At 38.8% G+C, this 26,938-nt stretch overlaps 2 protein-coding genes across 3 annotated transcripts; one reads left to right on the forward strand and one right to left on the reverse strand.

The window, feature by feature from the left end:
* Nucleotides 1-202: 202 nt before the first annotated feature.
* Nucleotides 203-8,626, reverse strand: fam114a2 (family with sequence similarity 114 member A2). 2 transcript variants are annotated; one of them, XM_082549912.1, is made up of 14 exons: nt 8,359-8,626; nt 6,614-6,856; nt 6,017-6,116; nt 5,745-5,846; nt 5,096-5,196; nt 4,838-4,972; nt 4,498-4,662; nt 4,251-4,374; nt 4,083-4,168; nt 3,743-3,838; nt 3,484-3,608; nt 3,312-3,384; nt 2,809-2,862; nt 203-1,887 (listed from the first exon to the last, which is right to left on the reverse strand). In XM_082549912.1, the coding sequence occupies exons 2-14, from the start codon at nt 6,830-6,832 to the stop codon at nt 1,786-1,788; spliced, it is 1,482 nt and encodes a 493-aa protein (XP_082406038.1). In that variant the 5' UTR covers nt 6,833-6,856; nt 8,359-8,626; the 3' UTR covers nt 203-1,785. The 2 variants fall into 2 exon arrangements, with proteins under 2 accessions (XP_082406038.1, XP_082406037.1); XM_082549911.1 differs by having other exon boundaries at nt 5,096-5,211.
* Nucleotides 8,627-9,233: 607 nt separating this feature from the next.
* LOC309715995 (microfibrillar-associated protein 3-like) lies at nt 9,234-13,608 on the forward strand. Its single transcript, XM_082549539.1, has 3 exons — nt 9,234-9,337; nt 10,326-10,611; nt 11,967-13,608. Exons 2-3 carry the CDS (start codon nt 10,371-10,373, stop codon nt 12,692-12,694), a joined length of 969 nt encoding a protein of 322 aa, XP_082405665.1. The 5' UTR covers nt 9,234-9,337; nt 10,326-10,370; the 3' UTR covers nt 12,695-13,608.
* The last annotated feature ends 13,330 nt before the right edge of the window (nt 13,609-26,938 follow it).

Consider the following 26,938-nt stretch of genomic DNA (forward strand, 5'->3'; position numbering starts at 1 on the left):
GAAAACAGTCAATTAGCCAGACTGAAAAATTGAAATGATAATTTCTATAAAGGATTAACAAAAAACATGTCTGGTTTCTCATCAGACCAAGGATTCTGTCACGAGATTAATTTAGTCACGAGAAGCCAAAGAAAGTATGTGCGCACACAAAAAGTCAAAAACCACTGACAACATGTAACCCTGCAATTTAAACACAAAAAGCTTGAAGGAAGCACATTTATTTGAATCTCATCTCAGTAATATGCCATAGCGTACAGTATATTGCTCCATATTACTCCGAAACCATAAATTTACATGCCCACAACACTCAGCTGTTAGCAGTCCTCTATCTTCTTGGCAGACAGAAGTTTTCATGTTGGATAGATGACAAAAGGGGAAAGCAGGCTTATAACACTGACACTTACAATCATCATGTTTGTATACCTCACTAATGAGTTTTATTTTGCTGTGCACTGCTTTTTTATTTCATTGATGGAAAAATTGATGAAACAATGGTTTTCTACATGGTACCTACAGGCTTTGGGGATGGACAGTAAGGACAAAGCAGACATGGAGTAAATTATAAGCTGTGGCAGGACAGGATGTTCAAACTTTTTTGATTGTCAACATTTGAGCTTGTACATTTTTGTACAAGAGGTAACCAATCAATATAAAGTTGGTTCAACGGGAGTTTCAAGTTAAATGATAAACTGTACAGTATAAGAAAAATGAGGTTCATTTTGAATTTGTGAACAAAGCTGCTTAAAAAGAGACCAAAAGTATAGAGCAGGAAATGAAAATAATACGTCCCTTTCAAGATTTATTATTCTATTTCTCCTAAACAAACTGCAACTCTGAATCTCAACTCAGCATCGCTTAAACATTTAGACGATTTCTTAAAGGTTTATTTAAAATGCTCTTACAGAATGCAAGGGCATTAATGTAAACTATTGAAGCTATGTGACCAGCTTGTTGGTCTTTTTTTTTTTTTTAAATGCTCCACGACTTTTCTATCAAATCTAGTAAAAGTGGTGCAGTCGTAAAAGAAATGTTGGCTCAAAGTCTTCTTTAAATCTGAGGCTGTCTATAGAGAAAAAGAGACGTTGGCTAGAACGAGTGCTGACATGCGATGGTGCAAAATTTAAAATTGATATTGGATGTAAACCTAGAAGGATGTGGGTTTAAAACAAAGGGAAAGAAAACTCCAAATATCATCCTTCAGTTAGCCAAAAAGCAACAGAACTGTAGGCTTATCACATTCAGTCTGCCCCTGATTTAAGGACAAGTTGCCAAAAACTAAAATTATTGTGTCTTGAAGATTTTAGCAAACACACTTAGAGTCCAGCTGCTCCAGGACCAGCAATGATTTGCTTTGCAGTAAGAGTGAAGCCTCATGTCTACATCTTACCATTTATTTTGTTAAGATGTTCTTTTGGAAACAAGTTATCACTGGTTGGTATCCTGTATGAGATGCCTGAACTAAGTGAATGAATAACACCCAAGAAAAGGTAGTGTATTTTGTGCAATGAAAGTAAAAATTGTTCTGCGTTCATTATAAATCCACACTGTTCTTCTTCTTCTGTACACCAATGACTTCATATAACATACAGTCCAAATAAACCAGCAATGCGCAGAAAGGTAACACTGTTTGACAAGAAAACATTTTCTCTCCTAATCTCAAAGTAGATTTTGTCTTGAGCTGAAAAACCAGACAACTTAAACATTTTAAAGATATGTCAGTTCTCTGCTGAGACTCTGAGCCCCAGCTTAGTGGCTGTAGTGGAGTGCAGAGGTCAGGTTAGCGGGTCACTGCTGCGTAAGCTGAACTCTCCTCTCGATGTGAGATATCTCCAGTATTGGCATAAGGAGCTGGAAGGCATCCTGGATGTAAGATGCACTGTTGGATGCCTGTGTGGGATTTAAAAAACAAAGAACACGTTAGTATGAAATATCAATCTCCAAATGTCCATACTAATGTCTGTTAATCTATATGGGGTTTTAAAACTCAAACTTCTACAAGCAGAGATGAAGCAGGATGAAGTGGTGTGGAGGAACTAGCCAACCAATTTTAAATCAGCTTTTGCTTTTGGTCACACTTTGTATAAAACACCATAAAATCAAGTCTCAGCACAGTTTTCTCTGACTATTAGAACGTAGCTTTCGTGTTGAATAGCTGTAAATCTTCTCCTGACATCTAGTCATGTTTCAGTCATGAGCTGAAATAATATTTCTTTGACAAAAGTCTTAATTTACTCTAATATCATTGTAGCACAGTCCTTGTCAAGACAACCAAAAGTTAAAGTGCTCTGAGCAGCAGATAAATAAATTGTTTTGTTTATTTTAGCTATAGTAAATATTTTTGATATACTTTTCTTGCAATTAAGTAACAACGACAGTCAGATAACTGATTCTGTTCTGTTCTTCTGCTGAAGCAATGAGCTGATACGACTTCTTAGTTTTAAATTACAGGAAATGATTATATTGAGGTTTCTCCAGAACCCTACTGGCTGGAAAAATCAGACATCTAAAGTAAGTCATCAGGAATTTTACAGACAACACAACTAAGGAAATACAGACTAAATGAAGAAGGTTCGAGAATTGACCCCTGTGGGACACCAAATCAAATTTAAAAGGAAAGACGAGAACGCTTCTTGTTTTACACGAACGGACCTTTAACTGACATACTGAACTGCGAAGAATCCCAAAAGATGAGGATCTCTATAAAGTAGACAGTGCCAGAACCCCTGGTGTGTTGTATGTATTCGAAAAACAAAAACATTTTGGACAATTCATTAATGAACATATGTTGGCTGCAGTAATATGACAAACCTCTAAAAATACTCCTGTTATCAGGGGGTTGAGGACTTCTCCCTTCTCGTTTGACTGTAAAACAGAAAAAAATTAAATTAAAATGATCTCTCTGTGAAACAAAGAATTAGTGGTTTGGAAGAGAAAACACTGCAAAGAGAAGCATAAATTAGGGTTTGACATAAAAACAGAAAAATGTGGATGGAAACAAAATGATGAAGTTTGTGGCTAATGCAGATCTCCTTCTAAAATGATATTTATAATATAATAACTGTGAGACATCAGCTGAACTGCTTACTATGATTCCTTATCAACAGTGTGATAATATGAAGAAATAATAAACAAGTGGAGGTCAGATTAACAATAAATGACATCAGTGGAAAATAAAACATCTGTTACTTTTAAGACTTTAAATTTACATAGTAAATATGAAAATCGAAGTGTGGTGGGACAAATGCTTTACAAGCATCAGGTATCAGTGACGCCCTGACGTTAAAACAGATGGATAGGATCTTGAAACTTACCCCTGCTGCTGTCAGGCAGGAAGTAAACTTCTTGGACAGCAGTGAGATTTCTTTACACAGGACAACAGTTAACCTGAGAACAGACAGCATGACAAAAGGTATACAGTTAATTAAAGTGCACAGAAAAAGTGAAATATCCCCACCCCTGAGTCCCCCGCTCATGCTGTCTTACTGTGACAGGACGCTGGCCTCTGCACTGCCATTGGAGAAAAGGATCATCTCAGCCAGTTTGTGGAAAAGCTCGATGGATCTGGCCGTCAGCTCGGCCAGACTCCTGATAGCTGCAGCATGAACCTCCTGACAAGATTCAACACACACACCATTGCTACTTGGTCAAATCCTGCAGTCAAGTATTACCCTCAAACATCCAATACTTGCAATGTTGGACACTGAAAAAATATATATATGTTGATGATGTCAGTAAGACATACCTCCACACTATGCTTCTTCACATCCTCCTCATTTACATCTGTTTCCACATGCTGTTTGGTCAGCTCACTAATCAGGCTGGCGGAGCTCTTACAGGCCTGTTGGATGTTAGCAATCATACTTTAACAGGAAATTGGCGAGTTGAGAATTAGCAGTTACTGTAAATCAGAAAGAGACCAGTCTAATAGATTTAAAAGCTATGAGTGTATCTGACATATTTCTGTTACTTTTCCCATCAAATTAACGACAAGGGAGACAAGTTAAGGTCCTTGTAACATTTCGAATAATGAGTCAGAAACTGGCAGGAATATGATTCTGCACAGTGAATTGTTTGAGCTGTACCTTGCTCAGTTTGTCTGCAGTTGCAGAAACACTGAGGCCCTCCATGGCCTCCTTTAACTCCCTCTCAAACTCTAATCCGTCTTCATCTGCAATTAGAAATGCACCATCATTTATTTCAGGTTCTTCTTGCAGCTGTGAAACTTTTATAGCCGATTTAAAAGACATTACCTTTACTCTCATCAACTTCCTCATCATCGAACTCCACCAGGGAGAAGGAGCTTTTGATTTGGTCGAGCTCATCTCTGAGCTCAACCAGCTCGTCTCCTGATAGAGTCAAGAGCACCGACTTCACCTACAGCACACACAAGAGAAAATACTTTACTAGATTCCCCAGAAATGTAAAGCATAGAAACAGTGTCTTTGTATGTTTTTAGCTACAGCAGAAGTGATATTTTGGCAGAGACTTTCATTGTACCTTTGACTCACTCTCTCGAGATAGAATCTCCAGAGCTTCAAGGTGTGACAGACCCTGAAATTCATCAAACAGCATCCCGTAGTGAGCGACCACCTTCTTGTCTGAATTTGCCGAGTCTTTGTCTGCTGACTGCAGCTCCTCTCGCTCCTTCGCCTCCCTCAGCACCTGAGAAACAAAGAGTGACAGAGTTGAGAGAGTGTGACACATGATAAGGGACACGGCTCCAGAAATCTATGTCATCCACTAAGCTTTAAAGTCTTCATATATATATGTTCCCTCTTGTCCATTAAGTTTGAGTGAGATTTTAGGATTTTAGCTTGGTTTTGTATTTACTACCTACCTGAGAGAGAGTGGCGTTCCGTCTCATCAGTCCTTTGGTCTTTTTAAAGCCAGGATCACCTTCTGCTATCACGTCCATCGTCTTCTTCCCAATGAACTCAAGAGCATCTAGACCTCCTGTTATCACGGTCTTACCCTGTGAGGAAGCCCAGTTTAAACTTTTCTTTAAAATATGAGCTAAAATAAATTCCTAACTTTTGTCAAGTGAGAACAGTCGCACCAACACACAAGTGCTCTCTAGTTTTAAGCATCAGCTTACCGTGCTCTGGACGACGCTACTGAGTGACGACAACATTCCCATCGCACTTCCCACTGCTGACGATTCATCTACTGCTTTGTCGGGCTCCATGCTGGTGCCATCTACAGGAGAAGACACTAACGACATAAAAATCAATGTCCAAGGATTACACGAGAGAAAAAAATAATAATTTAAATGGGTCAATTCAATTAATTTCATTTTCATTTGGACAAATCTTTCCTTCACAAAGCTATGGGACTTGAAGGAACTCAGTAGCCTAAAGATGTTTAAATCAAAATGAAAGTAAAACTCTATTAATTTGCTGCTGTAACATCAGAAACGGAGTACTAAAGCAAATATATCCACTTAGCAATCTACAGGATCAACAATTTTCTGCCACACTCTGCCAGCTCCCGTCTTATCTGAAGTACCGGTGTTGCATTTTGCTTTTATATTAATTTTGAATTCTTGGCAGATCTCCATCAGCCAGTCCTCTCTGACTGAAGTGATCAACATCTGATTGGTTCATTAGCAGCAGATGAAAAGTCAAATCAAATGTGCCCATTAAAGTGTTTTGATACATCTTGATCATCTTGACTGGAGAGCCTGGCTTTATTGATCCTCCAGGTTCTAACAAACATTTTTCATATTCACAATAATGCGGCCTTACCCTTCTGTTTCTCTTCTTCCTCCACCTGAGCTGACAGTTCGGTTGGACTGGGGATTCCCAGTGATGTCTCAGCCTTCTCGATCACCTGAGTGATACCTTGGCCTAAACAGACAGAAGACATCAGTACATATAGCAGAGAAGCTTTAACAGTAACAGAATGAAAAAGGCCAAAGCAAGACTACGTTTAAACAACAAATGACTTGGTGTTGTACTATTTTTCAGAGGAGCCAACTGTGTACTTGTAAAGACTGAGTGATGTGTTGGATACTCACCCACAGTGGTCACAGTAGCTGTTGCTGTGGATAAGATGGATTTGCCCCAGCTGCCCCAGTAACCCCAGCCACCCTGAGACACGGTCGACTGATTGGATGTCTGAGAATGAGGACAGAAGGAGAAAGAAGAAAAGACACAAAACAGATGTTGTGAATGAGTAAAACAGAAAGATGACTTCAACAAGTGCCTTTTAGTGGTTTCACAGAAAACCATTAAAGATTATGACAAACGCAGCTTGTTTAAAACTCACATTTCACACAAGAATAACTATCCAACACATCAGACCATTTAGTCTAAGCCCATTAGGTTGTTAAATCATCCAATAGATAATTAGATGACATCGCACATCAGCAGGGTCATTAAGAATCTCATGTGAAAGTGTTATTGCACCCACGCTCATCAGGTATCACACTTCCCTGTGAGATAGCTTTACAGTGTCAACGACCAAACACACAAGCTTCTTTTGAAGATGTTTATGTGACATGATATGTTGCAGGATGAAAAAGAAGTCATGATGGAAATTATGGCTTCAGCTCTTCTCTTTTTGCAATCATCTTTAGTTCTTCGAGTATGAGCAGTACTTCAATTTCTACTACCTCTGCTGGCTGCTCATCCTCTTTTGGAGTCTCCTGAACTTTGGCCGCAGGCTGGGTTTCTGGCCTCCTCCTGGCTTTTCTCGTCGGAGCTACATCAGTGGAGATGTCAGGTGTGGATGGAGAGGAGCTGTCAGGGGTTCGAGCGGGAGAGACATTCTGCTTTTCCGGCGCTGCCTCTGCACCCTTGGCTGCTGCACAAGAAGCTTCACTGTCTGACATGTTACCAAATGTCTCAGTGCATACCTGGAAAGAAAGAGGAGGAAAAAAAGGCACTGCATAAACTCTGGCAATAAACAAAATGATTTGCTTGTTGCTTTGGATAGTAGCGGAAATGCCAGGTACTGGTTTGTAGTTAACTCTCTTGTGCACTTCTCACCTCATCACGTGTCAGTCGACCTTTCAACTGAGTCAGTCAACTTCACTTGTGAGTTTAATTTTTTTGTTTAATTATTATTATTATTATTATCATTATTAATAGTAGTAGTAGTGATAGCAGTAGTAGTATTCAGTTTCAATCATGAGTAAATTCAGTTCACCTCCCAGAGGAGTCCGGGTTCCTTTTTTTTTTTTCCACACTAACACACATTAAAAAAGTACTGAAAATTTTACCTTCATATTATGAATATTTTCAAATTAAAAGTCCCTTGATGTACATGGGCTGGGATTTCAATTTGTGTTACTTTTTCAGAATTTTTAAACCTTCATAACTTTATAAGTACATTTATAACTTTATAAGTTTTTACAGTTAAAAAGAAAAAAACAAAACAAAAAACCCAACGACACTTAAACTTGGATAAGATCTGCAATCGAAACATTTCAACAAAATCACAGCTTCAAAATCAGGATTTTATCAAAATGTACGTACAAAAGAAATGAAAAAAGAAAAGAAAGGTAGAAAAAAAAGAGACCTTTTATATGAAATTAACTGTTTTAGGGGGGGGGGGGGGGGGGGGGGGGGTGATACATTCTAATGTCAGGGAGATAATCACTAATTTCAAAAGACTTAGTCTTGTAACAGTGACTCCAGTAAATCAAACTTGTGAGGGAATCTCTGCGTCTTTTCATAAAAACAGAAATATTTTGACCGGGGCTTCACAAGAGGAAGAAACACTACATACTGCTCTGTTCATAAGCTGTTCTACTCATAAAAACGAGGTGCACTAAATGTTTCTTTAGCTTGGCCCTTAACCAAGGCTTTAACCAACTCTAAGGAGATGTATTTTCTTATGGGTTTGAAGCAGAAGCTTTTCACATCTCCAAGCGTTAAATCGTGGAGCTGTCAGGACAAATCTAATTATTCTTACAATATGAGATTAATGCATTAATCCGACTTTGCATTGCTTTTAGCTATCCATGGGAGCTGGAGGTAGTGATGCTGAATCATATTTAAGTACATAGAAAGTCCAAAGTGACAAAGAAAACAATCATCACACAGAAGAAAAAGTAGGAGTTTGTACAAGTATAAAGATAATCCATAAAAATGTGTGTGTCACGTTTTCTTGTAGTCCGTGGTAATAGTTTAGCGCTGGGATCAATACGTACTGGATGTTTACTGGATTTACTGTTAAGTTCTCCCTTTCAAAACGCTTGCTAACAGTTTAGGAGAACATCGAGTTCGTGTCTTGCAAGTATCCTTTACACGAGCGTCAGCTGTTTTTCTAGCATCGACTGCTGGTTCAACTATAATAAACTAATAATTTAATGAGAAAAAACAAGCTAACTTAAGTTCCTTGCTATTAACTCACCTTTTCTCCTGCTCAGCTGTCAAAGTCGTAATGTTAGCAGGTGACGTTAGCTCAATCAGCTAATAGTTGTAGTAGTTTCCGCTTCCAAATTAAAAATAAGATCCGCCTTTTATTGTTTCGGTTTGCACTTTAGTATCTACACCTTTAGCAACTTCTAGTTTTCTGACAAACACTTTAATGGCTCAGATTTTCGTGCTGTGGTTTTTCCACCCGGATTAGCCACGTCATATTTTGTTTTCAAAGTCTAGCTGTTAGTCACAATGAAAAACACGAATTCCTGTTATTCTCTTCAAAATAAAAGTATGTAGCACATTGATGCTCACAAATTGACTGTAACGTCAAACGTATTAATCTTTATAGAAGAGAAAAAAACAAATGTGCTCAAAGTTTAATTTACAAAAAGTACAAACTCGAACCGAAAAGTTAGGTTAGTAGTTTAGGGTTCAGTTTTTGCAATATTATTTTGAAATGAATCAGTCCCATTAGGGGGGTCTGTCGTCCTGGATTAAAAAAAGAAAACAAGACTTCCGGAAACGTCAAAATAAAATGCGCTTAGTTAATGTATTGCTACTTTAATAATAATAATAATAATAATAATAATAATAATAATAATAATAATAATAATAATAATAATAATAATAATAATAATAATGTTTAATTCTAACAACAATATACAAATACAAATGACTATTAAATCCCTTGTTATTACTTATTGAAAAAAAATAGAGAAACACGATTAAAGATAAAAACTGCTAATGAATCATTGAATAAATAACAAAACGTTCAGTACATAAACTGTTTGACTTAGATTATTTCTTATAAATCGTGTAAAAATGTAAAATAAATAAATAGGCGACAGTGACGTGATCTCACCTACCTGCATGGAAGAGTTGACAGAAAACCACGCCCATTCACTCATACCTGTACTAGGAAGTGAATGGATCGGATGGATTGTGCTTCCTTGGCTGGCACACTCAAGGTAAATTACTAAAATAATTGTAAAACTTCACACTGCAGGCGAAAGCGCATCAAATCCGACTTTTTTGACCCTATGCGACCCATATCCGATCATGGTATGACGGTGTGAACAGCACAAATCCGACATCCGAACTGGGTCACTTTCGTACGTGGTACTGAATCCTATACATATCTGATGTTTTTTGCCACTTGCTGATGGTGGATTTGGCTGCCTTGGTTTCTGTGGGCAACAGGTGGGAATTTGAATGGTTTTAGTTCGAAAACCATTATCGTGCCTGGGACGCTAGTGCGGTAACAAGAACCAGTTTGTTATTTAATCAAGCTGTGTCTGACCTATGTTATATTTCTGTTTAAAACTCGGTGTATTATAGCACCACAGTACCTTTTACTGATACTTTCAGTCTGTAAACGAATTAAGGAATTGCCCACTTTTCCGATAATTTATTCTGAATTGTTAGTTTAGCGCACTCATTAAGCATCACTGTAAATGTGCCTCACGCCTGTCCCGTTCGCCGTATACTTAATGTTATAACCGAGATTTCTTTTCAGTACACTTACACAGGGTTCAGAAAAGATAGATTAAAAAAATGAGCTAAAAGTGACTTCAGAGCAAAATTATAATGTTATTCAAATAAAAGGGTGATGATTTTGTAACTTAAATGTTGGGACATGGAGAAAAATGAGATCAAGAATTCAACAAAGTGCTCTGAAAAAAAAAAGATTAAAAAACAAACAAACAAGCAAAAAAAAAAAAAACCTCACTGGAAGAAGAGCTTAAACACAACATTTAAACTCAAGTGATTTCCTTTTAATTAAAATTGTCCTGTAAAGGTTTTATGTCCTGATGATTACTGCATAAAATACTAATATACTAAACATTCAAATTTGTGAAATGCAGACGTACATATTATAAAGACACTAAAGAGCTAAGGGCCTGTTGTCATATGACGCTACATCAGATTTGACCGTTGACTTTTCCTGTTTTGCAGGTTTGTCTCGTCCCAATGTGAGCTGAACCTGTGGCTCTTTTCAACATGTTTTTGCCTCATAATCCTCACCTCTCTCACTGGCTCGCCACATTCTTACTGCTCAATTGCTGGAAAGCAGGTGGAGCTCACAATGGGTCAGAGGTGGTGACCTCAATGCAGCGGGCTAGCATCCCACCCATCGTGGTGAAGGAGGGGTCGAGCATGCTGATTACGTGTAACGTGACCGGGACCTATGATAACATCAGCTGGTACAACTCTAAAGGACCCCTGCAGGGTGACGACGCAGGTAGGACGAGGAAATGAAGCAGCGAGATTTTGATCAGCTTCGAGTTCTTTTCGTCCTGCATGGCTTTTTTTTTATCTGAAAGCAATCAAATGAACTGAAAAACATACTTTCAGAGTTAGTGCTCGTGCTGATATTTCAGTGGCATTTAATTCTGAAAGTGACAAAAAGGTTTTATGTAAAGTAAGGCACATAAGCACTGCCTTTCAACCAGCATATCAATCACTTAGTCAATCATTGTTACTGTTTTTACCATGAATAATACTTTAGTCACAAACAGTATGTGGAAAAAGGAAGTATGCTTCATTTCATATATAAAATTTTGTGTGTTCAGACACTGAAAACTACGGAAGAGGATTAGGGCCACTGGAAAAAAAATCTGAGATTAAAGTCAGAATTCTGACTTTTTTCTCAGAATTCAGGAAAAGAAGAAAAAAAAAAGACGTACCCACTTAGTGGCCCTAATCCTCTTCCGTAGAAAACCCCCTGCTGGCCTACACTATGTGACACACTGCATCATTATTTATCTAACACAAACTGCAGAAGCAGTGTGTGATGAATTAAGTACATCTCATGATTCAGTAGTTTGCTGAACCACCTTTAACAGAAATAAATTGAAGGTCCGTTCATAGCAGTTTAGTCCGGTTGAGGTCCGGACTTTGGCTGGGCCTGTGCAACTTGTGGATTTGCTGCTGTGCTTAGGATCATTGTCCTGTTGCATGAGCCAGTTTTGGCCTAGTTTTAGCTGTCAAACAGTTGGCCTTTAGCAAACAGTTAGTGTGAGGTGTTTAACAAAAATCAAATACAGCTTATCAGCACAAACATGATGCTGGGTATTATTGCCAAACACATCCACGTTGGCCTTGTCTGTCTAAAGGACATTGTTCCCGAAGTCTTTGAGTCTGTTCATATGTAACTTTGCAAACCTAACTGGTGCTGCCATTTTAATAATTGGACTTCCATGAATTTTAACATAACATCCCGATGTGCTATAATGTGTTACACGATGTTGTATTTAAATAATTGTAGACCCAGGACACTGGCATTGAATAAAACCACCTTCTGTATTTGTACACTTGTTACCATGTCACCAAAAGGTCTCTGTAGGTATTTTAATTTTCAAATACTAAAGAAATCCAGAAATTGTCATTCTGGTTGACTTGCTGAACTATTTGTCAGCAGGTGACAGAGATGTGTACTGATTAGAGTTTGGAGAAAAAGAATGACTGCCTTCTATTTCTTGTCTTTGACAAATTGCCTTAGGTAATGCTGCTGATTAAGGAGATGAAGGAGATTTGAACGTTTTAATGAGAAACTTTGTGGTAAAAGTAAAAATATGTTGTGCGTTATTGCCGCAGGTGGAAGGTGGCAGATTCAAGAGGAAGGCATCCTGAACATCACCGAGGTCTTGTTTGAGGACCGCGGCAGCTACACCTGCGTTGCCTCGAGCGCCAGCGGCGGCACCCAAAACTACACGGTGACTCTTCGCGTTGCCTACTCTGACAGTGGCTTGGGGCTGCATTTCGTCGTTGTGTGCCTGGTGGCCTTCACCATCACCATGATCCTCAACGTGGCCCGCCTGTGCATGGTCAGCAGCCACCTCAAGGAGATGGAGAGGGTCATCAATGAGTTCTTCCGGACAGAGGGCACAGAGAAGCTGCAGAAGGCATTCGAGGTTGCCAAGAGCATCCCCATTGTCACTTCAGCCAAGACGGTGGAGCTCGCCAAGGTCACGCAGTTCAAAACTATGGAGTTTGCCCGTCACATCGAGGAGCTGGCCCGCAGCGTGCCTTTGCCGCCACTCATCCTAAACTGCCGGGCGGTGGTAGAGGAGACCGGGGAGACCGGGAACCCTGCGTCAGAACACATAGAGTCGACTGTGGCGAGAGGGAACAGACAGATTACTGCCCCCCCCAACCCCGACAAGGATGCAGAGGAGCAGGCACTGCTTTCAAGCAAAGGGCAAAGGAATGATGGAGGTGGTGACTACGTCAAAGTGTCTGTCCATACAACTTCTGAGAAGACCGTCAGTGAGGATAGAGGACCCGCTCATGTGCTCCCACCAGGCACACGAACATCTGTGTGATATAAGTAATGTGAATCCCATCAAAAACTAATTTCTGATTGCAAATTAGTGATCAAGAAATTGTTAAATTGTGCAGCTGATTATTAGATAACATTCTTATCTCCTCCCTTTCTTATTTAATTGTGTCACCAAGTCTTGTATTGAAACATCTTGTTTATGATAAGTTATGAATTCATCTGTGGACATTAAAATACTGTTTTCCTTCCTGCTTAAAACTGAATTTCCTTCATTTTGCACATCTATTCCTACGTTATGCTTGCAGTAATCTCCCTTTTTGCACATAATGCAACACACACAAACACACACTAACGTTTGTTTAATTAGTGATGATGAGGAAAGTGCAAAAGGTCCAGCTTTGTTCTCAAGAATCAAAAGCTGTTCCCTAACAGTTCCTCGGTCTCATTTTGCCTCAGTTTGATACAGCAGAGAATAGTAATTTTTTTTCCTCCTTTACCCTCTTGAATATATTGTATTCCTTTTTTTTTTTTTCAACCCTGCGTGTTGGCTCACCTTTAACTTTGCCTTCTTTGAGTTTTTCTGCACACAGCCGATGAAGCAGCAAGCGCTCATTATCCTCTTTCAGATATCATTTGCTACTCTTCACTTGCGTTCGCTTTGACAGTCAGTGAGCTTCCACAGAGCAAAATGCTGCAATGAAATGTTCTCGTATCGCCGTGTCGATTGTTTTCATGTCAGCGCTTCCTGTCACTCACTTGAAACTCGAAGGCAGATGTAAAAGCCGGAGAAATAATCATCCCAAGACTTATTCCTGTGTCACATATGTGTTTGTGTAGTCATTTGTGAGTAAGGATAGCGGCTAATTGCAGGTTGGGTTTTTTTCAAAATTGAATAAGTAATATGAAGCATTAAAGGGAAAGTAGCATAAATGTGATTCTTTAAATAAGCTGCAAATCTAGGATGCAATCATCGTGGCTGTGATGAAAAATTCCTGATTGTTTAATGGTCATATATATAAATCATTTCCCGATCTCTCTATGCCAGCAAAAACATCTTTATTATGAAGTCAGTTTATATTTATTATAACTTTCTGTGGCATAGTGACATTCAGCATCTGCAGAGTCATTTATTTCATTGTGAAACTTCAGATTAATCAAGTATAGAAGGGAAGCACTGATATGTCTGGTACAAGATGTTCACTGACATACATAGCCCGTGTATGTAGAAATATGTATATATTTTTTCCATTTGAAAAACAATTTAACTTAAGGATGTTTTCAGTATTTTAGCCTTTTCCATAGAATCTGTTTTATAGTTCTGAGATTTCACACCCTGAAACTAAATCAGCTGTTAAGAAAATGTTGAAAACCCTTCACATAGAGCTTCTTACATGTCTGTAACACACGTCTGTGTCGTGTGAGTAAATAGTGAGTCATAGTGGCACCCATACTGATTTAAGGAGTGTGACATGTTGACAGATTAATGAAGTACAAAAGGTAAATAATGACTCCTGGCACAATTCATTGTTTTCATTAAAACTTTATTAACAGCACAGAAATGTGTTTGGCAGTGTGCCTCCAACACCAGTATTGGTATTTGTTTCCATGGTATCTGTGAAAATATTTACAGCTTTGCAGGCTTCTTTACTGTGCATGTTAAAAAAAAAAAAAAGGAAATAAAAGCCTGTATTATATAGTATGAATCAGCACTGAGTCAGTGGCAGAACCTGAATTGTGTTTGCACATAATTCTACTGCAGTTCATAAAGGGAAAGCAAAAGCCTGTAATTCACAATTAAAATGTGTAAATGTCTGGTAGTTATTTACAGGCAATGCTCCAAATGAGCCACACAGTGGAGCTGTTGGGTTAAGCATCTCCAACCCTGCTACTTTCACAAGCTGTAACACTCCTGAAGGAAGCTTGTGCTTGCTAACAGATGTCAATGAAGACTTGATACCAGCAGAGAGAGATTTAGTGCTGGTAGCTGAACTGTCACATCTCATGGGCAAAGTGTTGATTTGAGGCCCATATGTCAGTGTCTTGCTTGGATTAAACACCGGATCCAGTTTAGAAAGCTGTTGTTCTTGTTGCAGACGCTGTCATTTTGCAGGAACTTTAGGTGAAAGTCTTTACATCTGGGTGAAGCTGGAAGATCTGGTAAAATCATCCAGACACATGTAAATGAATAAGGCTGGATTGTTATCCATTTTTATTTAAATGGAGCTGATCTGGTGTGTTAGCTTGACTTAAGGCCTTGAATTCAAATGTTCCCCAGGCAGTGATGCCTACTTTAATCTCACTATTTTAAAATCTTTAGAATAACTGGAATATCCTCAGACTTTGAAATAAATGAGACTGTACAGGGGTGTGCAGGTTAACAAGGGAAGACCTATGAACATTTATCCATGCTCGTTTTTGAAATCCACCCAGATACATCATGGACAGATGAATGGATCTGTAAAACATGGTGGAGGCCCTGTCATCAGCTGGATTTCAGCCAGTGGTCTTGGGATCTTTCAAAATTGTAATAATTTTGAATACAGAAAAAGTACCATAACTTTTTTATGAACCATCTGGAAAGCATCTGATTGGCAACAGCTTCATTTTTCAGCATCACAATGATCCCGAACACACTCCCAATGCAGTAAAATAATGCCAGAATGGAAGTGCTATCAGCCGTGGACTGGCCTCTCCAGAGCCCACACCTCAAAATTACTGAGGCGATGTGGGAGTATTGTTACAGAGTACTGACTTTCAAGCTCACTAGAACAACACAAACTCTGTTTTTGCTTCACATGCTGTATTTCCATGTTTCATGTTCCTAGCAACATATAAAGAAATAATGGATGGCTCAAAACTTTTGCATTGAACTCTATATTTTGTGGAGGTGCACAGTCAAGTACAGTTTTAAAGCAATTATCACAGCTTATATAAAAGACTAACATATATGTGGGTAAAGGGGAAGTAAAGAAATATGTTTTTTTGCCATATAAAGTACTTTTGCAAATTATTTGAATAAACTTTTTATTCTTTTAAGAACAAATGTGTATAAAGATAAAGGTGTAGGTGTTCTCAGGTCACATAAAAACACAATGACACCCCTACGTTAATCAAATCCTCACAAACACATAATTAGAATGGGTCTGGTAATGACAACTTTTCTAGGACAGACAGGCCACTGAATTCAGAGAGTGGCCTGAAAACAAAAAAGCCATCAGAGGATCTGCAGATTCTTCAGGTACAAAGAGATCTGACATACATTTGACCTGCATGAGCTGCAGGTCCAGGAAAAAGCTTTAGAATTCCAGAAAGAACATTTAAAGAAAACTAAGGTTGGCCAGTTTCGTGACAGTTGTTTGACCACAATAACAGCAGGCATATTTGGCACCTACCAAAGACAGCTTTTCGGGAAATGAACCTCACACCGGCCATGAAGCATGACAGGGGAAATGCTGCCTGAGGGACTGGGCAGCTTGCAGTCACTGATTCAGCTATGAGTTCTGTCTCATATCAAAAAACCTGATTGAAGGAAATGTGAGGCCATCTGTCCAAAGGTTGCATTTGAACCATAGGTTTGTGTTTTCAATAGTAAAATGATGATGATGATGATGATGAAGCATATCTACCGATGAATGGCTCAGGAAAACAATTTGCAGGAAAACCTAACTTTTTGCAGTAACTTTGGAAAAGTGGTTAAAGGTTTTGGAAAGCCAACATCAGAGTGGACAGTTGTGAAAATTAAAGATTGTTAAGACAAAGACAACACCAAGTCTATTCTTTTAGATCCGCCGTCCGGTTATCACAGAAAAGCAAACGACATTTTTCTGCACCTCGATCATCTTTGTGAGACTCCTCAAGCTCGTACAGTTACCAAGTCCGCCCTACCCGTGAAATATCAGTTTGGCGGACATCCCAAATAACAATAACCTTGGGCCTCCGTGTTGAATAACTCAAAAAAATCCATCCTTCTTCCTTTTCCTGTCCTATCTGGAGGCGAGCTTATCTAAATAGAATTGATTGGCCCGAGCGATCATTCATCATGTCGGGCCAAAGCAGACGTTTAAGGAGGGGGGAAGGAAGATTTTAAGGACAGGATATTTCCAGCAGGCTCCGGTGTCATTGAGGTAAACTAAATGAATCGATTGGACCAAAAAGGATGGCACTTTCTGCGTGTGCGCGTGTGTGTGAGGGAAATACAAAAGAAAAAAAATTTCCTCCACATACTTGAGCATGTGTGTTTGATTATGTATACATACTTAAACGAATGAAGCCGGTGCATGCAGTAAATCTGGGTCTCTTGAAATTAAATTGCTCATTAAATCGGGTTAGAAGAAAATGATTGCTAATTCTATTTTATTTGCAATCAGCCTGAAGGAGCTTGACAGAAAAAAGGAGCGCAGGACAATAGCTGATAAATTAGATGACACAATGAGAGAAGTGCTTGTTATATCTGTTCATTAGATGCAGCAGGCATGATTATCTCTACTATTTGCTCTGTGTATGTGTGCTTTCCCTTCATCTAGCATCCTCTCAGATTTGAGCTGCTTGTACACTGAAGGACAAAGGATACTTAAAACTTTTTTGCTCTGCTGTACTTTTATAACAGCATGTTAAGGATATCTGCCATTCCAGATCTGCCTCAATCAAAGCTTCACTACCTGCATTACACCCGTTAATATTAATGGCTGGTGAGGTAAGGGTTCTGTGGATCCCAGTCAAGTTAATTGTTACCAACATGGATAAAAAAAATATTTGTAATGCTTCATGCTGTGAGGATATCGCCGTGTTTAAAAGCTCTGTTCTCTAAAATGTCACTGTGTGCTTTTGCATTTGTGTTTTTCAGCAGATTAGATGGAGTAGAACAGACCTTTAAAAGCAAAATATTAACCACATTTGTGTGGTCTATAGCATCGTTTTTGGCCATGTGGTGCTAATTTATAGTAGCTGGTATAAATGATCTATTATATATCTGTATATTATTATAAAAAATGTGACCTCATTGACCTGAAAATGAGAGCGTAAAGCAAAATCCAGAGATTTCTTTTTAAAGTTTTATTAAACATGAGCAGATGATCTTTGTAGATTATCTGCAGTATAGTGGCACACTGTTGGGTGGTTCTAATAAACATAGTCAAAGTTTTAAATGATGAGGTAAACATATGAAAAAGTGATCCTTGTGTAGCAAAGATGTGGCTTCAGAGTGTTCTGAATGTAAGACAGAAACAGTTTTTCCAATGAATGGATGGATAATGAACACAGCAGGATGCTGGGCTGGAAAGACAGAGAAATGTAAGCCAGGAACACTGTAGGAGTCTCTCTCCAGTTTGCACATTTGGTAAATACTGCACATTTGTGGAAATAAATGTGGCTTCTCTATTGTTACTAAGGTGATGCTACCACGGTATTTGTAATTAATTCATGTGGCAGAGATTCAATAAGGTGCTGGAAACATTCCTCACAGTTTTTGGTGTGTATTGGCATGACAGTATCACACAGTTGTAGATTTACTGGCTGCACATCTATGATTTAACTCACTTGTTCTATCACATCCCAAAAGTGAACTCCTTGCCATGTTGAAGAAACCAGCTTTGAGATCTCTTAATGCTGTTCTCATTAAGAGATGGACAACAGAACTAGAGCAGGCTGTGGTGTTTGAACGATGCCCCCACCAACTATTGACACAAGGCAGGATGGATCCATGTTTTCATGTTGTTTACACCAAGTCCTAGGCAACGTTTTTCTAGTCTTCTATTTCCCAATTTTAGCTGTCTGGAGTGGCAGCATGTGTAGTATTCTGATGCCCATCTGCTTCAAGCCTTGACCTGTTGTGTGTTTAGAGATGCTCTTGTGCATACCTTGGTTGTATTGAGTGGTTTTTTCAGTTACAGTTGAATTCCTATCAGCTCGAAGAAGTCTGGCTATTCTCTGCTGACCTCTGGCATCAACAAAGCCTTTTCTCCCAGGGAACAGCTGCTCATTGGATGTTTTTCTTTTTCTTTTTTGTCCCATCCTTTGTAAACCCTAGAGATGTGTGGGAAATTCCCAGTAGACCAGCAGTTTATAATACCCAGAATAGCCTACTGCTAAAAAAACACAACATGTTAAAAGTCACTAAAATCACCTTTGTCCCCCTTTCTGATGCTCGGCTTGAACTTCAGCAGGTCATCCTGACCTTTTCTAAATGACTAAATCCAACAAACCCCTGCCAATCGGATTGGCTGATTAGATATTTGAACGGGTGCAACTACATGTATAAAGTTTTACTGTGTAAATTTTGAACAACAAAGGTTGCTAACAATTTATGAACATTTGCATTTTATTGAATTTCTGACCACAGTGATTCAAGATCATTCAACAGACATGAATGGCAACAAAATTAAATAAGACCCCAACATATCATGTCAATGCCTAAATCAATCAATCAAACAAACAAACAACACTGTCAGCTAAACTTAAATGTCTTTCTCCCTATAACATCATCATTTCCAATACCAATGTTAGCTGCATGATGATGTTATAGGGAGAAAGACATTTAAGTTTGGTTATTTGGTGAGTTTCCAAATAACCAAACATGCCATAAGATTATTATTCAAACACTATTCCAATTCCAGTCCATTTACCTCCTACCATTGCTTTGGTGGCACCTTGCATGACCAATGAGGGTGAGAAGTGTGCATCACTCCACACTCAGACTGTTTTGCACCATGGAGAAAGCTATTTCTTGTACTTTCTGTCAGTCCTGCTTTTTTATTTATTTATTTTAACAAAGGGCTGCATAAAGGAAGCTTTTATACTTAGGCTACTTTTAAACTGTATTTCTGTTTTTGCATTTACACAAAGCATCCCAAATGCAGGTTAGACATCCTTATTTTCAGATAATAATAATAAAAAAAAAAGCCAGCGTGTCGAAGCCTGGCAATGGAGCCAAGCAAACGTGGTAACAAAGTGAAGGGGAACTGATATCTGACCCGAATCTCTGCAGGGTCTCACTGCAACAAACCACACAGCTGTCAAGGGCTAATGGGAAATAATGGCAGAAGCAACATCATAGCAGCTCAATGGGGACTGGGGTGAAGGTATTGGGGTCACGTCTTCCAATGTCTCCTTGTATTCTTTGACAGATACAATCTGCAGAAAGTGAAAACATCTCGAGGGAAAACATGAAAGTGGCGAGTGATGACGTTGGCCAAATGAAGGTCACACTGAGAGAAGTCAGTGGGAGTGATTGTGTGCGCATGAAACTTTTAGGGAGTTGTAGGTCAGTCTGGGCTACACACACTGCGCCTTAAGACTGTCACAGTAGAAACTTCTGGGCTTGTCCGAGAGGTCATTTCTCTGATATTTTTCCTTCCTTGATCCAAAACTAAATGTCCCAAGGAATGGATAGAAAGTAGCGCACCTTTATTTGAGCTATAATTTCCAAAGCATTTTCTAGAAACTTGCAAAAAGAATGAAAGAAACAAATACAATCACCCACTTTCGTAATGAGGGGTTGTATATAAGTACACTTGCTAAACATTGTATCCATTTTCTCTGTTTGAAGTACAAAACTTTATCAAATGGTTGGTGCATAAGGAAATGATGCAAAAAGAAAACCAAACATATATTCTGACCTCACTTGTGCTTTTTAGGTATTAATAATGACACATACTGTAACTTGAAAAAGAGCAATGAAAAAAACTAAACAGAACAAAAGCCAAGAAATTTGCTTGTTTTTTTCCGCTCCTTTTGCACCGAGAGCAATTTGATTCCCAAAAGTAGCAAACATGGCTGCTTGCAGGCTATAATTTCTTGCATTATGTGAGTTTTACCAAGTCAGTACTTAAGAGCATTAAATCACAGCTCTGGTGTAGAGAAATCACCACAGAGGCCCGTTCCTTTCCATTATCATTCTTCAAATCAGCAAAGGTAATTTTAGTAATTTTTGTAACGTCTGTTCAAGCCTACAATTTAAAGCCTAAAAGCAGCCAACGGCGATACTTTATGCATCATGTGGCTATTTTTGCATTCATCCAGCAGGCAAAAATCAACAGGCTTCACGTCCACAAAGTTGCAGTTTTAAGTGTATTCATATTTCATACTTATTCGATCTTTGCTTCCATTCACGTCGACATTATTTTTCTTTTTTGAATGAAAAAAATCCCAATAAAATTCCAGATTGTTTAGAAATGCAAAGACGTTGTTTCAGCACAAATACATTTTATTGTAGTACAGTGGTTGTAGAGTTAGCCATCAGTGAGCTGTCACTGTTGGAGAACACATGTTTGTTATGTATTTTTTTCTTTTTGAGTACTCTTGACCCAAAACAAAAAAGACCTGGATTAGGTTTAGTCTGTCACATACCAGTCCTTCATTTCCTGGAAAATCACCCACCAAATGGGCTTCTATGTTGTTTTTCATGCTTTTATCATCACACACACAAATATATATATGTGTGAACGGTGTCTGACACATAAACTGAATTTCACAAGACATTTCGACATTTTCACACAGACATTACATAGCTTTTTAAAATTCTTTAGTAGTAAATTCTAGTTTTGAATAACTTTGTACTGATAACTGACATGTGTAGCCGACTGAGACGAACTATTGTCCTTCAAGTGACAGCTGTGATGTTAATGGCTAGATTTTTATTTTAGTTTCATTTAGCAAACAACCTCTGGCGTGTAATTTGGAATTTAGACAGTCGGTTTTGTGTTGCAGCTTTTGTTGTTGCTTTTGCACATATTGTGCTCTCACATACAAACTTCACACCACACTAGCTCAGCTAACAACATTCTGGCCTTGTAGTTATCAGGCCTGCAGTGACGACTCTCTGGGCTTCACTTGGCAGGGCAGGTAAATTAGATGACTCGGCCTTCCTCGCTCCGCACGTCTCGACTATGTGGCTGATGGGCTAAAGATCGTTCCTCGGCACAGACTCAGGCAGATTTACTGAGTGCCACACACTCTATAAATATGCAATAATGAAACTTATGAAATATTTATTGACCATCTTTTTGTCAGACAGGTGGGATATGCTCCTCTGTGAAATAAGACTCTGGAATCTACTGGATAACATTACTGTAATGACTGCAAGTTACTATTCAAGCCACTGTTCAAATGGAGGGTTTTAGCTTGGGTTATATTAGCATAAATCAGCCTAAACCAAGCCTTCAGAGGCAGTCTCAGGCTGCAGAGTGTTCATTCAGGGCTTGCCAACATGGGCTCCATATGAGCTGCATGGCAATATCGTTCTGTCATATTTAGGTCATAATAAATGGCAAGTCAATTATACAGCCTGTGCTCAGTCTTCAAAGACATCACACATTACTATTACAATATACGGTGTGATGTTTCATGATTTCAGTAGGCTCTAAGGGAGTGATGGAGAAGTAAAGTCAGTAAAGTTTTTGAACAGTAATGTGTTTTGTTTCCTTTCTGTAATGTAGAGAAGTCTATCATATATTATTACACAATTTAAACTGACCAAAACAATGAAAAAAACAAATGCATTTATGCTTTGATTTCATTTGCCTTTATTTTAGTTGCATTATATATTATAGTTACTCTTTCTCTTTTATTCTCTTTAGTTACTTTCTCCCTGTATTCTTTTTAAACTTTGCATTTCCCCACTATGATCTTTCACTAAACTTTTCTTTATGCATTTCTATTCTATGCAGTCTGTCATTCACAGTGTGTCAGGGTGAAATTAATGTGGATAAAGACAAAGGCAAACTGATTTGAATTAATTCATTTCTCCCTTTATTTTATTTATTTTTTAAATAAATTGTATTTTTCTTGTAGTTTCAGTGCTCCACAGTACTGCAGCATATTACAGTTTAAAATAAACAATAGCTTTGAGATTTAAGGGGGTGATTTTGTGTTTTAGTTTGCTTTGATTTAGATAAACTGTGATTAAAAAATATCCTAAACATACAGACTAGGCAAATAGTGGGACTTGGTTTCCTGGCCAAATAAGTCACATGATCGTAATCGCATCACGTGTTTCATGGCAACAGACCAAACTGAAGGCGGAGCCAGTGAAACAAGCACAACACATGAATATGCCTGTTACAACAAGCCTGATGGAGCTACAGCAGGGAAGATATTCTGTGTCTGCTGATATGTGTGTGTCACTGAATTCACATGTTGACTACAAAAGATCTCACACTGAAGCTCTACATTTATAATTTCATCAGCAACTGTTTTTTCTTTGTCTCTTATGCTTTGGTCCCCTGTGGCTGTTTACTACATTTCTACTCAGGTCATATTTGCTCAGGTACATCTGAGCTGAACATAAACAAATAAATTGCAGCTAATGGTCAACACATAATTACTTTCATTTTGTTGTAATCTGAAGGGCTGTGGGGGCTTAAACGAGACAAAAATGTCAAAAATAATCACTACTATAATTACTACCACATGTGTGAAATTAAATCATACTTAGTTTAAGAAATCTTGAGTTATGGCAAAAAAAAACCAAGTGTTGGGAAGTTTTTAACATCTAAAATCTAATCAGTCCATCATGCACTTCTATCCTTGGCTTTTGCTTAATCTTTGAAATCTTTGCTCTGAAGGATTTAAGCCATTTCTGAAGTTTGTAGTTTTTATGCTTTCTTTTTATGAATCCTTTTTTTCTCCGGTTTCCATCTTTGTTGTTTATTTGGCCTTGGGTTTTCAGACAGACAGCAAACAGAAACATGGAGAGTTTACTTCCTGTCTGAAAAGCCAGGCTTCACTGACTGACTGGTCAGGCTGATAATGACAGTGATTGATTTCTCCTGCATATAGCAGTTTTGTCCCTTTCCTCTCTGTAGCGCCACAATGAGATGCACCAGAGAAAGGCTGCTGATACTAAGGCCAACTTGTGTTTTGTACTCTGACGATGAGAAACAGCCATGTCTTTTGTTTTGTGAAAAAAATGCAAAGAGAGGGGTATCTGATGAATTTCATTGTATCTAAACACTGGATCTAAGGGACCGACACTAGTCTAGTCCATTTCCATTAAACATAAAAAATATGCCATTTCCCCCAAAACCTTGCGTTGCAGAAATCTGTCAAAGAAATCTCTTTCTTTATAAAGGAAAGGCTTTCTGTAGCCTTTCAGGACCATTAGAGTGGATTCATGCAGTGAAGATGGCTGCAGATGAGGAGGAAACGAAGGTTGAGTTTTTAGGATTAAAGGAGCGTGCCCTTGCGTCATTCAGCGAGCACAAAGAAAGCCGTCTTGTCCTCGTCATTCCCACGAGAAGTCCTATCGCTTTAATGGCCCATTTCTCCACCCTCCACAGCCTCATGCTTATTTCTCTGATGTTCTTATTAAGCTCCCCTGAGTGGCTGCTCTTGTATGACACTGACAATTTATGTAACGTCTTATTTCATGTCCAACTGCAAACCTAGGAGGCCACTGTCTGTTAGTGTCAATTAATTTATGTGGCAGAAGTCAGAACTGATTCACATGAATCATGCTGAAAAGACCAGAACCGCTCGCTTGTGCAGAAAAATATCAGCCCATTTTTCTTTCACGCGGCGTGTCGGATTTCTAGCAGTTAGGACGTCATTTTTTTTCTCGAGGTTTTCGTGTGACTCAGAGCTCCATTGACTCCCCGAATGAGGAAAAATCATACCCTCAAAACTCAAATGGATCTTGGCAAGGATGGAACGACCATCTCATCTGCTGTAATGGTTTTATTTTATCGTTTTGCGTCTCGCAGCTGAATGGTGCCGCAGACAAATGCTGTCAGTGTGTGTTTGTTCATTTGGCAGCACTTTTAACACATTGAGTTTTTCAGGAAGCTTTTATACGAGAAGAAACGCCACATGGGAGCAACAGCTTGTGTAAACAAAATCTTAAGCAAAACTACCCACCCGTAAACAACAGACAGCCTCAAACTCATTCACATGCACACACACACACACACACACACACACACACACACACACACACACACACACACACACACACACAAACCCATGCATATTCCCAACACAAACACGTCTCTTTTGCCCTCCACCTCCCACGGCGCTTCACAAGAAAAGCACTTTCTTAAAAAAAACCCTCCTACAGGAGGTCTCTTGCATCTTCACACCACAGGTTTCGATATCATTAACAGACGACTAAGCTGCTGAGACAGGAAAACCAATTAGGAGTCTGGATATGCCAGTGTAATGGAGAGACAAGACAAGTTACTTCAAGCTGTGAAAGCCTGGTGATAGTAGAGTGGAGTAATTTTAACAGTAACACCTAGAGAAATCTGCCACCACAAAATGTGCACAGAGATACTGACGTATCTTAATGCTGTAGACATGCAAGACAACTTTGTATAGTTAGTTGAGGAAGATTTCTGACATTTGAAAAATGACATAAAAGCTGCACTTTAAGTGTGAATAGTAGGTATTTTACAAACTGATAAAAAGGCGGCTCATGGGCACATGAGGCTGCCCTTAGAAATGAATTCATCCCTACAGATGAGTTGTTAAACTGTCCAACTACAAACAAAAAGCTGTCTTTGTCACTTTAGTCATTTTCTTTATTTGTGAAAACTGTCCAAGGTTGATTTTTTTCTTTAATAAGATAAGATAAGATAACCTTTATTAGTCCCACACGTGGGAAATTTGTTTTGTCACAGCAGGAAGTGGACAGTGCAAAAGTTATGAGGCAAAAATTAGAATACAATAAGAATAAATACAGTACACAACTGTACAGAATAGAATAAAATAATATACTATATACAGTAGAATAAAATAAAATAAATATACAATAAGATAAAAATAGAATACAAATACAAATACTATATACAACTGAGTAAAAATACAACGATGACAGAAAGGATTATTGCACTTAGTATTATTGCATATGTATGGATGTGTGTGCTTGATCAGTTAAAGTCTCAGTTAATAACAAGCATATTTAAATTTGAATTAAGACTTAAAGTAATTTTTAGGGGTGTGCCAGGTGTTTAAAACTGCCAGCTGTTCCTTAAAAAAAAGCTCCATCTTTGATTACCGACACTTGCATTTTATTTGTATGTTACTTGGCACTGATTGTTAAGTATCTGTCTCTGCTGGATCAGGTGATAACTTGTCTGCCCTCTGAATATGGTCACTTCTGATACCAGGTAAATGCTTTACAACAGCAGTGGCTAGATCCATCTTTTTAATACCTTCTATGATATTTTAGTACATTTTCCTCTGAAAAAGCTTTGTTTCAACTGAATGCAGCTCCTGCTCTCACAGGAAGACACTTTTTGTCTGTATATTGTGATAACACATGCTGAAAAGATTGGTTTGCTGGTCAAAAGTTTAAACAGTGAAACTGATCCAGGTTCATTGTTTTCTCTGTGCCAGCCTGTCCTCTGTGCTTCTGCCTAACTTCCATTCATCCAATCACAGCATGCGACTCCTCGCTGAGGCAGGCTCAGACGCTCTCCTGCAGGGATCTCGGCTCCTGCGTCATTCATGTGTCCATGGGCTCTAAAGCAGGGGTGTCAAACTCATATACACAGTGGGCCAAAATTCAAAACTGGAACAAAGTCGCAGGCTAACATTAATATTTATTGAAAAAAAGTCTTCCTTCAGATATAAGAATCAATCTTTTCTTATGGACTCAAACAAGTTTTGCTGAAAAACTGAATATGGAAGAACAAGCAAAGCTTAATACTAAACGATAATATATATATATATATATATATATATATATATATATATATATATAAATAAAAACACACAGCTCGCCCCTGCGGACGGTTTATCCTCTACCAGAGGCCTGGGAGCTTGAGGGTCCTGCGCAGTATCTTAGCTGTTCCCAGGACTGCGCTCTTCTGGACAGAGATCTCCGATGTTATTCCCGGGATCTGCTGGAGCCACTCGCCTAGTTTGGGAGTCACCGCACCTAGTGCTCCGATTACCACTGGGACCACTGTTACCTTCACCCTCCACATCCTCTCGAGCTCTTCTCTGAGCCCTTGGTATTTCTCCAGCTTCTCGTGTTCCTTCTTTCTGATGTTGCTGTCATTCGGAACCACTACATCGATCACTACGGCCGTCTTCTTCTGTTTGTCTACCACCACTATGTCCGGTTGGTTAGCCACCACCATTTTGTCCGTCTGTATCTGGAAGTCCCACAGGATCTTAGCTCGGTCATTCTTCACCACCATTGGGGGCGTCTCAGCATTTTGACCTCGGAACTTCCAGGTTATATTCGGCACAGATGTTTCTGTATACTATGCCGGCCACTTGGTTATGGCGTTCCATGTATGCCCTGCCTGCTACCATCTTGCACCCTGCCTTCCTCCACTTTCTTGGA

The sequence above is a fragment of the Aulonocara stuartgranti genome, assembly GCF_965226115.1.
Source record: "Aulonocara stuartgranti genome assembly, chromosome: 10".
NCBI classification, from domain to species: Eukaryota; Metazoa; Chordata; class Actinopteri; order Cichliformes; family Cichlidae; genus Aulonocara; species Aulonocara stuartgranti.